The sequence below is a fragment of the Thermobia domestica genome, chromosome 14, assembly GCF_964235325.1.
Source record: "Thermobia domestica chromosome 14, izTheDome1.hap1.1, whole genome shotgun sequence".
NCBI lineage: Eukaryota > Metazoa > Arthropoda > Insecta > Zygentoma > Lepismatidae > Thermobia > Thermobia domestica.
In genome coordinates, this window is record NC_137467.1 from 87,017,426 (window position 1) to 87,030,246 (window position 12,821).

General features: G+C 34.7%; 1 protein-coding gene across 1 annotated transcript; it reads right to left on the reverse strand.

Moving 5' to 3' along the window:
* Positions 1 to 11,644: 11,644 nt before the first annotated feature.
* On the reverse strand, positions 11,645 to 12,433 carry LOC145669902 (uncharacterized). The gene has a single exon (XM_081738250.1). The coding sequence runs from the start codon at positions 12,431 to 12,433 to the stop codon at positions 11,645 to 11,647; it is 789 nt and encodes a 262-aa protein (XP_081594376.1).
* Positions 12,434 to 12,821: the final 388 nt, after the last annotated feature.

Genomic DNA, 12,821 nt, shown 5'->3' on the forward strand with positions numbered 1-12,821 from the left:
AATAATAGAATTGGATATTTGTACTCTACGAACTCATGTTCTATGCACTTTGCATATTCACACACACACACAGACAGAGTGTGTGTGAGAGAGAGAGGGAGAGAGAAGTTGAGTTGAGTTGCTTTTGAGTTTAACGTTCCTTTCAGCAGCGAGACTATATAAGACGGGATCAATTGATTAACGTGAAATCCGAACTACATGAGCTCCCAGTGGAAATCGAAGCCATGTCTTCCATGCCACAGGCGCGTATGCTAACTGCTTAGCAACGAAGGAACTCGCAGATTAAGAGAGAGAGAGAAACACTGTGTAAAAGTTTACTTCCCAACTTGACATATTAGAAAATTTTCCGATTTCCGAAAGCTAATTGGAAAATTATAATTTGTTGCTGACTAACTTTCCTCTACATAAATTCAATTTTGTAGCTCTATGTGCAGTTAAATATAGTGGAAAGTTGTCCACCTAACATCACTATACATAATATCCAAAATTGTCCGGCTATGAAAATTTTCCACTTGTTTTTACATAGTGATGAAAATTTTCCGATCTATGAAAATTACTTTTACTTCTTTCTACAAAACTTTCAATAAAACTTTCCGATTCACAAAACGTTGTTTTACTTTTTGCTTCAAAATGATGATAATTTTTCGACTCATAAAAAGTTCAATTTTTCCATATAAGACAGAAAATATTTCGATTCATGAAAAATTGTTTAACTTGTTCCTACATACTACTGAAAATTGTCTGAGCTATGAAAATTTTCAGATTCTTTAAACGATCCTTCACTTTTTTTACATTTCTGTAAATGAATTCAACCAATTTGATGATTGCTGAGGAATTGTTACTTGATTACTGACATTTTTTTAGGACGGAAAATTTTCCGGAAAAATATAGCGGAAAATTTTCCACCTCACATCGCTATCATGACCAGTGCATCTATATTGTCCGAAACGATGTTTGTTATGCGCACATTTGTGAACGTGAAAACTTAATGCAGTATATTTTGAACAGTCTATTTCTTATAAATTTGTAACATTTCTTTGAAGAATTTCTTCAAGAAAACACTTTCTAGTTATTCCGTAAGTGTAAATCCTTGTAGTATTTGAACAATTGTGAGAAGTATTTCCTTAAGATGTGAATTATCTACACCGAATTCGTGCCAGGTAATGCCATAAGCATTCTCATTTAGATATTTGTTTATAGTTACGGTCAGGTAACTTATTTAAAGGATACAGAGGTTTAAATATCCAATTTTTGAAAAAGGGAACGTCAGGATTTACAATTGCTAGCTCCTTTACAATAAACTCATCATAATTATCATGATAGGCAGAGAAGTGTACAATGACCCTCATTATATTAAACTGAATACATTATAAGGTATTATGAATATAAATATTTCTATGTTTGTCTTCTTGTGCCAAGGAATCCAATTGTGCATCCACAATGCATGTAACAGGTTCAGTTAAACTTTCTGAAAATGATACTTTTAAATTTGGAGAGGAATCACATACTACATCCCATGTATTGTCATCTAAAGTTGCTGTAGGAGACAGAGCATATCCATTTGAATATTCAGCAAGAGTAACAATAGATGAATACTTTTGATGATTGTACACCATTATCTGGAATCAAAGTATAGTAACTTAGAAGTTATAAATCATTATTAAAATCAGGGGTTAGGGGATTGGGAGGAAATGATTTTGAGCCTCTTGTAATTGCAGTTTGTTAACGTTAAAATTTCGGAACTCATAGGGATTAAGATATAATTTCCCATTGAAGGCTTTGTTGCAGATGAAGCCAATAATCAGACCTTTAAGAACATTATCCAACAAGAGATTATCAAGGTCGCAAGACTTTATTTGTGCATGTATAGTATAAGATTTTGTCTCTACTTTTCTCAGAGGGAACTTGGCCGTTTCCGAAACCATTCGCGTATTTAATTGCATATCGAAATTTGCAGCTACATCAATGCGGCGTACATGAAGAATAACTTCCTGAAGTGCCACTTTATAATTTGTGTTTTCAGGAGACATTAAGCAAACGTTTTGTTTGCTGTGGTGTAATTTAACACGTAAACTTATTTTATTGAGAAGAATACTGTCTAAACTTACAATGTTAGTATGAAGACGTCCCTACATTTTCAAAAGATTTACTATTTTTCACTTTATTAGTACGGTTTTAAAAACTAGTATTTGCATTATCCAATTTATTAAATTGCTTTGCAGCATCTTTATGCCACATGGCACATGCTAAATATGTTTGAGAAGCATCATATGAATACTTTAATAGTCTTTCAATGTATGAACGATAAGGATAAGATCCTGATGAAGAACTATTCATTTATAATTTAACGAAATATCAATTTTGACTAAATAATGAATGTAGAAAATTATTTACTGGTGTAACAGTATCATCTTTAGTTAAATTTGTACAATCAACTTTTCTAATTTAAGAACGTACATAAAGATATAGATATGCAGGATGAACAAGTTCCCTTGTTTCTCCAGGAATAAATTCAATAGGTCCTTATGAGGTTAATGTAGAAATAGGATATTCAGCGTTAGTAATTGCTTCAATAGCTGTTTGTGTCATTAGTATAGAAAAGAAATCAAATTCATTGGTACAACATTCAGAACTATCTGAATTTAAGAGTGGCATTACGAAAAGATATCGTTTATATGTTTAACTTTTGTCGGTGGTCCAAACTTTACAATTGCAGGACCCTTCCTTCTGCGTGACCGTCTCCTACCACTACCAGTTTGCAACTACCCGACTTTATTATTGGCCTTTGTCTTTAAACTATAACGAGCTTCTTTTACTCGTGCGCAAATAGATTCTTTAAATGGACATTTTGCACCTTGTTTAAGAAATGGTAAAGTAAAACGAAATAACCCTTTAAAGAAACTACCTATATCATTTCCCTTTTGATATACAGATCCTGAAAAGTATAGTATTCCACATTCACGATGATGAGAATCACGTTTTCATCTAATCTTTATTATTTTGCAAATGCACGAGAGCGTTTAAAATGTAGTGATATGGTCAATGCCCCACAACGAAATGGCAAAATTCGCCCTGCGTGATCTTTTAATAGCATTTCGATTGTATTAAAACAAAATTTTGCGAATGGCATATAACGAATATCTTCAAAGATAATTGTCTGAACTTTTCAGTATTTAATATCATAGATTGTTGCCATACGTAATAATGGTGCTTTTAAATTGATATTGTATATCTGTATAAATAAAAAAATTGATGTGGATATCCAATTATTGTCAAGATGGCGGACGTTAAGTAGTTGCGTGCGTGAAGCCCCTTGTTCGTATCAGTTTATAAAGCGCTCTTAGGAAAAACTGACTATTTTTTAAAATTTTCTTCTTGTGTTATTAGTACCTATTATTACGCACAAAATGTCACCTAAAGGCTCAACAACTCCACGCTATACAAAGGCTTTATGAAAGAAGACTTTCTGTAACAAATTTGTAGTGAAGTGAAGGCAGCAGTACAAACACCTGAAGTTACAAATGTGATTGTAAAAGCTATTATTGAGACAGTAACGAAAGTTGCGGTGCAGAAACTAAAAGAAACTATTGATTTCAATACAGAAGTAGTAGAAGAAATGAAGGCTTCAGTGTCAGAGCTCAAATGCAAGTTTAAGGAAAGAGAAAATAGAATCGCTTCTCTGGAAGAAAGTGTAGTTGAACTTGAACAATACCAAAGAAGAGATAGTATAAGAATTTTCGTAGTGCCTGAAAAAGAAGAAGAAATACAGATAACATTTCTTTGTCGGACTTCGAGACTAAATTATTCATTAGACTTGAGTCAACGGATATCTGCGAATCTCATACAATTGGTCCTAATGTTCGTGGCAAAACAAGTCCTATTATTGTTAAGTTCACGAGCTACAGACGCAGAGCTTTGGTCTTCAGGAACAAAAGGAAACTAAAAGCCTGCGGAATCATCATAAGGGAAGACCTGTGCCACTCAAGGCGACGAAATTCGGTACAAGGAACGTATATACACAGGATGGGGATGGGGTGTCATCCTTCTTATAAAGTGCAAGGCTGAAGTACTATCTCTGTGTAAAAATTGACTCTCCATTTGTACATTGTCTCGTTACATTGTACATTGTCTCGTCTCGACTCTTTTACTACCAGCAACTTTCTGTGCTAAATAACTTAAACTTTAAGATCCATTATGTGTAGACAATCATGATTAAAACATTATTATGATGACGTTTGCTCGAAAATGGACAATAAACTGGAGCGTGTTTCATATATAGTGAATATGTTATACGTTGTGTGCTTATGATCTTTATTTTGTGAGTGTGTTGCATTGTATCTAAAATGCTATAGTGTTGTTGCTTGTGGCTTCCATGATCTGTGCTCCTTTTCTCAATCTAAGCTACCGACGGCAGCCTTTGTTGATATGCAGCGCAACTGTAATGAAGATACTCACAAAACATCTCATTACTACTTCTTATGTTCTTACTATGTAATATCGTTTAAATTGTTTTACTGTCTTAAGCTTACTAAGTATGAAATCTCGGGAAATTGTAAGAAGTTCAAAATATTCTTTAAACTTCTGTATCATATCCGAGGTAAGTGCCAGGAGTTTAATCACTGGGTTAGATATTATAATGTACATTATACGTACCGTATGTCATAAATGTAACTATGAGTGCGACTATGGGTAACTCTACTGGGCATTCTCATATTCATGACCTTTCTGTTATTAACAGGAACCGTGTTGTGTATGCACAATACCTACAGATGCCAAAAGAAAATTTACTGTTATAAATGCTAATGTTCGCTAACTTCCTCCGAAAAATTGATGAAGTAAGATCTCTTGTCGTTACGAATGAGTGTGCTGTATTTATTGTAACTGAATCATGGTTAGATAAATCTGTTAATACTGTACAAATTGATGTACAAGGGTATTCATCCATCTAAAACCGACCAAACAGAAACAACTGTTTTGAGTTATCAATTTCACTTTTAATATATCACTTTAATAATAATAATTAAAAAAAAGAGAGACTAATCAATTATTTTCAAGCTCCAATTGAATTTTGTGTAAAAACGAGATACCAATAAATTGTTTTCACGCTACAATTACATATTGTGTAAGAAAGAAAGATCAATTACTTATTTCAAGCAGCCGTTAAATATTGTGTAAAAAGAAAGAAAGACATTCACTTATTTTCAAACTGTAATTAAATAATAATGATAATATGTAAAAAGAGAAAGAGAGCAATCGAATTACTTTGTGAAGAAATGACTAAAATTTAAAAAAGATTCTTTCTATTCATTAATAGAAGAAACAAACCGAGTAAAATGTATGATTTCTTTTCTTACAAAATCAGTAACTATAAGAAATATAAAATACACACTTCTTAATCTCTAGTTAATATCTGGCAAATATGAAGAAAGATAACAACGTGTCCACCTCGGTAGTCCTACAGCTCAACAAATGGATCTTTCTATTCAAAAAATGGGTTTTCTCTTTATTGTTGCTCCCAACGCTTTTTCAAAACAGTACATACGGATTAGGTCACTGTAATGTAATAATAATAGGAATCAATTAGAACGTTACCTCTTCTTAAATTTTCAATATATTTAAAAAACTAATGCTTAGAAGGCAAAAGAAAAGTCCTCTTTTATTTTTACGTATGACGGCGTAAAAGAAAATGATATCAAAACCGGATAAATAGCTATTATATCACCTCCTGTCATATATACTGACACCGCCGCAGGATGCGACAGCTGGAGTCAATTTTTTTGAAATTAAGCCCAGTTTACTGTGAAGCGTTGTATAGGTCAAATGTCTGGTCGTCTAATTTCAGTGTTAAGGTGTGTAAATTAGTTCTGTACTATGCAAAATTATTCTATATAACACGAATTTATTGCAAATAAATGAGCATTGTAAAAATATTACGAATTTATTTTAAATAAATGAGCATTTAGAAACAATTACACAAATTTAATAATCAAGGGGTTGAGTACCGTACCACGGGCGCAAGGCCCTCTGTACTTGCATACAAAAGTCCAAGTCGAAAAATCATTTAGCTAGTAATATCTACCACGAATAGTAGTGCTATAACAAACATAAAGGTATAAGTTTGCTTAGACCACTACCGATAAAAAATTTAGTATGATTACTCATTTCAGTATTTTCAGAAAATAATTCGGCTGAGCTTCTGATGAAGCGATCTAGGAAAAATTGAAAGCTATCCGTGAAACGAGAGGAATAATCTTAATACTAGTGGTATAACGAAACATAATTGCGCACTAATTTTACTATTTTTTTCGTTTCCGAACTCCACACTTACTAGAACGTTTCAATCGTAAGTGCAGCTCGTATATATACTTTTTACCAAAATCCTTCTTTGGAGGTCCTCAAAGCCCATAAGGCCAATAATCATAACACGAAACATTTGGGGGTACACATCGATTACGAGGGTCATTGGGCCTCTCCCATCTTTAATACGCTAAGACAAAGTGATCGAGTAATTTATTACGAGAAAAATAATTTTCATACTTCATAACTAACTGATCTACCGGAAAAGTTCACGATCAGGTACCCTGCGGAAGTGCATTTGGCGTTGAAAGCCCGAGTTCAAGCTCTGGCGGTAGCGCTTGTCCTTCGCGTCTTGGCGTAAAAGATACGAGTTCAAAACCCGAATCGAGATTGGCGCGGCATCGTATCCAGTTCAGAGGTTAACGTAAAAGGGACCGAATCCAAATCCTGGTTAAAGCAAGTATAGATCAAACCTTGGTGTAAAAAATCTGGATTCAAACCCAGAGAAGGAAAAATTATGATCGGATTGTCGGTAAGATCGCTACGAAAAAATCTTGTGAGGATATACAAAATATAGCTTTGGTGTTGTTTTACCGGTACTTTCTTAACTATGTAGTTAGCTATTAATAAGTTCAAAGTGTATGTTCACTTCTCGTACATACGTCGTTTTGAACAATAGGCTACATTTGTACTATCACAACTACGTTTAACTATAGTTCAACTCTTACTTCCGAAATACTGCATTCAACTTATAAAACAATACAGCTACTTCAAACGTAAAACAAAACAAAACATACATTTTAAAACACAAGAAATCATATAATTGATTATCCTTTAATCAAGTATCATTTTCTTACACTATGCTAACTTGAATTTTTAACGAAGATCAAGAGAAGTCCTCATCCAAAAAATCTTTTCAACCGTTACTTTTAAAGATTAAAAAACCAAACAAGTTATAGCAAACAACCAAATACGTCCGTAATTTCTCTCGGAGCTCCCACAATTAATCCCACTTTCTTCAGTCTCTTATGCTTCAAAAACTAAAATTTACCTATGACTTTTCATAAAAAAGAAGTTAAATACAGCACAGTTCTTATCAAACTACGTTTAAACTAAATAATTAAATTATGCCTATAATTTTTCTCCGGGTTCTCCCATTTCCTCACATGTTCTCAAGCCACCATTTTTTCAAATATACTACCTTACAACCTTAAATAATGACTCTATGCCTGTGAGTTTTCTCAGGGTTTTATCATTTCTTCCCACCTTTTCATTCCGCCAATTTTTCAAATACTTTAACTTATTATTGCGTAAGTGTACAACGAATCAATTGATATATAGCCATATCTTAAAAAATAATAAAGTACTAAAGAAACATTTTTTTGTATCTTGGATAGGGCAGGTCATACATACAACATTAGTTAGTATTTTCTCTGGAAATATATAGAGATGCTTTCATACAAAACTAACAATTTGCATTATTACAAAGTTTAGTGCATAAGGAAGGGAATGCATTTAGATCTTGATAAAAGCATTTACATATCTACTTAAATTTTCAAACTGACATCTACATAGTAATCCGGAATATTCCAGACATGTCTTTCATAGATTGGAATGCGATTTTCAGATAGAGTGATTCTTCAGCTCGTACGTTGACATTTCATTGCATTGCATATCCATTTAATGTGCTGATTACAAAGTGTGATACTGAGATATATTGTCACTTACTAATGCATTTATGGAAAAAAAGATCATCTAGTTTCAACAACCATTTTCAATCAATCTAATTCATCATCTCTCTATAAACAGGAAACTTCCTCAAAACAGGAAGGGAAAGTATGTAAGCCTGGTCATTGACAGAAAACAGATACTGTTCACAAGGAAAGAGATTGGGAAGTAATAGGAGCAGAAACTGTCTGCCAGGTCTCACCATCGATTTCTCCTCACTTCTATATTATACACCGTACACAGGAAGAGAGAAAGGGAGGGAACTGTCTGTTTGCTCGCATCACACTCGCTTTCTTCTCCTCCCCTTCAGTCTCACATCGCCCAGCTCAACCACGCACGCACACACTGTTCTGAAGAGAGAGAGAGAGAGAGAGAGGAAGCTCTCTGCATACTAGCGCCACCACCAGTTTCTCTTTGTCTCTGAGTAAGGGGTCAAACAGCATACCTGTAAGCTGGTTAGTTTTATCAAAAACTTGTGCATGTGAGGCGGTCTACAACGGAGCTGCACGAAAACCTGAGTTAGTCTTTCGATTTCAGTCAACAGAGGTGTATCTGAAGACTGGTCCGCATCCTGCTATACCTATTCAAAATTTTCAAACCATATTAACAAATGAAATAAATATTACGAATAAATAAAGAAATGTTTCAATCCTATTCCTTTTTTCCCTTCCATATCCTCTATTCAATCTCCTCCATGGCTAAGCAGTTAGCGTGCACGCCTTTGGGGTGGTTGTCCCGGGTTCAATGCCCGTTGTCAAAGGAAATGGTAAAATTTAAAACAAATAATACAAATAAAATAAATGAGTCGTGCGAGGGTCCTACAATTTATTTTCTACAGGGGCAGGGTCCTAAAATCATTGGCAATCATTTGTAAGGTCAGGGGCCATTCTATCGTTTTGTCGGGGCACAGAGTAGTTCTGGAAGGATTTGGGAACCACTTTAACAATTAGCTTTTCATACAGTACCTAAAATTGAACCTGGAAACTCTTTTATGTTCATACGAAACATACTTTATGTCCGACTTTCCATAGGAAAGGAAATGGCAGAAACCACATATTGCCCGAGTGGAAAACATCTTGTGGGAACCACCACGGGAGGATCCTCAACGACAAAGGATCCCAGGGGGACTCTCCAGGGACCATTTTTTTTTAACAACGAGTATTATTATAAATAATACGACTAAAATAAAAAATCCAGATACCATGCTCCTGTTGACCACAGCAAGCATCAATGGTCAATATCCACCATCTAATGTCATTCACACCTTTTAGGAACCATCACCTACTTTTACCTAAGGCTATTAACACGATATAACTTTCACTACCACGTTAACATGAGAAAATCAATTAACTTCCAGCTGTGTTGGAACCTTTTACCACTATACGCTTCAATACTATTCACTTAGAAATCAAAGCATATCTGAGAATTCCATTAAGAACAAATTTGATAATTATATCTTATAGGAAATCCACTCTACACCCATTGCGCATTGATGAAATATGCATTATTAATTGTGCATGTATAACTTGAAGATAGTGTAGACGAATACTTCACGGTTTCTCGAATCCAGAATCGCGAGTGCTGAAATTGAGGATTTTCAAGGTTTTTCTATCTCTTAATCTGAATCTATGCACTTATTCCCACAGGTTCATATGAATTTTTAAATTAATTTGGTGTGAGGAATCATTTCTCTCAATTTGTCGGTGTAAATATATTTTGGTGGACTTTTATTTGCCATAGAAGACTTGGCCACACCGCGAACGATTTCTGCCGCAAAAATAGTTTATATCAGAATCAGCTGGTTATGTTCCACCTAACTTAAAATTGCTTCAAATTTATTTATTTATTTATTTATTTAGTAAACAATTTCCCAGATACAGCATAACTTTGCCATTTTACACAGGGACATGCTAACAAAAGAAAGAAAAAAAACAAGACAACAATAACAACAACATAGTAAAAAAAAAGAGTGTAAAAGTAAAACTATTCCGTCAAAGCTCGTTTAATTGCTCTTTCAAACACTGGGTAGCTCGAAAAAATGTCCACATCAGTTGTTACTTGATTATAACTGTTTGGTATTCTATAAAAAAGAGACCTCTGTATAACAGCCAACCTAGGACGGGCAAGATGGAATAGGTGGGTATTCCGAGTGATGCGGGAAGGGACACGAAAGGATAGTTCCTGAAGTAATATTTCCGATCTTAACACTAGAAGGACCGCACTTTCTACCTACCTATAATGCCCGCAATGGGTCATTTTGACCCATATTAATTTTTATACTGATATTGTGGAATTTTCTGTTGGGTTCTTGTCTTTCTGCACTAGAGAGTGCGAATTATAGTAAATGTTAGTTCAGAAGTACTTTTTACGTACATTAAGGGGTAAACAAAAATACTTATATATACAGATATACTTATATATACAGATAGATAGCTAGTTACAGGATATATGGAAGTGATATATGCTTAAACAATACACAATTTATTTTTCTAATTTGTATGAGAATTAAAATATTGAAAAAAATAAATCATTTATTACAAAATGATGTTTCTAATAGTTTTTCTTATATTATTCCTTTTTTGAACACGAAATTTTTTCTAAACAGTCTGTTATTTTACAGATGAACACTTTAGTTAACATTTTTCCTTTCTTATTGAAATAATCTTGGGAATACAATGAGCTATAGAGTTTCACCTACTCATGAAAATGGTGCAAGGAGAAAATTGTCTTACACGTCTTTCTTGCACTCATTACACACCAACACTTTCGATGAGCACCTTCCGCAGGCAAATCTTTTGCATGATGGGCAGCATGCAGATGACTTGTTGGCACATTTTGGAGCGACCTGGCAGTGCTTTCTTTTTGTAGAACCCTTAGTTTGCTGTGGAAGATATTGTTTGGGTTGTAGATTCCCTTTCCTTCCTTTTATGATTTCGTCAGCTAGATCCAAGAGGAACTTCCTTCTCCTTATCCATCTTCCAGTGACTGCTTTGTAAACTATCCAAGAATTTATGCCTGTCAAGTCCAATATGTTATAAAGAACATGAACTGGCCATCTTCTACTACCAGCTTGAACAGAGTACTTGCGCGCCATTTGGTCCAGAACATCTACACCCACTTTTGTGTGATTGTAAAAGACAACTGTTTCAGGCTCCTTTTTCCCTGTTGTTGGTAGTTCTACATCAGGATGCAGAGTGCTCAAAATTAGCACGTTCTTATTTTTTCTACAGAGGTAGTCTGTCATCGTGTGGCCATATTGGTTTTTATATACTTTTGTATCATATAGCTCTCGATTTGGTTCCACTTTCTTGACACAGACTGGTAATTCTCTACGTTGTTTCCGTACTGTGCCAACAATGCTGATAGCATCTTTCTTCAACTTCTCAGCTAGCGATACAGAAGTAAAAAAGTTGTCGCATGTAAGGTTCAAGCCGGTTTTCTTATATGGTTCCATTAGACGTAAAACTACATATTCGGGAAGAGGCTGATCTGCAGGCTTATTTTCGTCTTTTCCTAGGTAAGGAAACCCGTGAAGACAGTATTTGGTATTGACGTCAACTAACAGCCAGTACTTTATTCCAAATTTACCCGGTTTCGTTGCAACGTACTGCAAAAATCTTCACCTACACTTTGTGGGATATAGTTGTTCGTCACATGTAACATTTTCCCCAGGGTTGAAACAATTCAACGAATTTTTCACAAATATGTCCCATATTGAAGATGCAAGGGCAAATTTGTGAGTCTGTAGCTTGATTCTTCTCTCTGCACGCATATCGAATCGAATGTACATGATTTCAAGAAATCTGTTCCTAGGCATTGCATCTCTAAAAAGAGCTACTCCCCATTTGCTGGACCAACAACTTTTCAGTGGCACATTCCACAGACCTAACGCACCTCTAACATAGAGCAATGCTATGAAAATTAGAAGTTCATCTTTATCTACTGTCCAATTAGGTTTTTCTTTCTCCGCCTCTTTCTCGGTACATCTCTTGATAATTGATAAGAATTCATCATTGATAATCAGTCGAAATGCACTAAACAACGAATCCTCGGTTATATTTTGCTTTGCATAACGTGTTGGCCCTGGAGTAATACGTACGATGTTATGCGTCTGTCTTCTACCCTGAGATGGAGTTGATGAATCTATAACCTCCCATTTTGTTCCATCAGCCGCAGTTACAGATCTTGGTAAATTATGTGTTTGTGGTACGGAATCTTCAATATCGCTTGACCCATTCAAAGAGGATTCCGTTGATCTTTCGGACACGTTCTCACACTCTTTTGTAAATTCGGAATCTGAACCTGAAATCGGCAAATCTTCATCTCCAGAATCACTTTCTGAAATACTTCGCAATTCTGCTAGTATTTCTTCGTTGTTACGTAAAATTTTCGATCTTTCCTGTGACATGATTCCAGAATGATCGCATAATTATTGTATCTTAGTCTACAAAGCAGTCTGTTTCATCACATCACCCGTCACCAATAACACAACTAACTTGTAAATATTGAGTAAGTTTTGAGAAGATCAAGAGGCTCTTCTAGAAAGCAAGCGACCATTTCTCCATGGGAGCTTATTTAGTTATTACTGATAAGGATTGGAAATGAATAAATATGGAATAAAAAAATAAAAAAACGTAGTGAAAGATGATTTTTTTTGTAGATTACAGCATTAACGAATAATATCTAGAGGTAGCATTATGTATTCCACTTGGTAGTAACATGTATTTTATCCTTGCGCGCCACATCAGACACATCAAAAACTTCAGTAAAAATGAGGTACACCTTGTCTCAAAAAG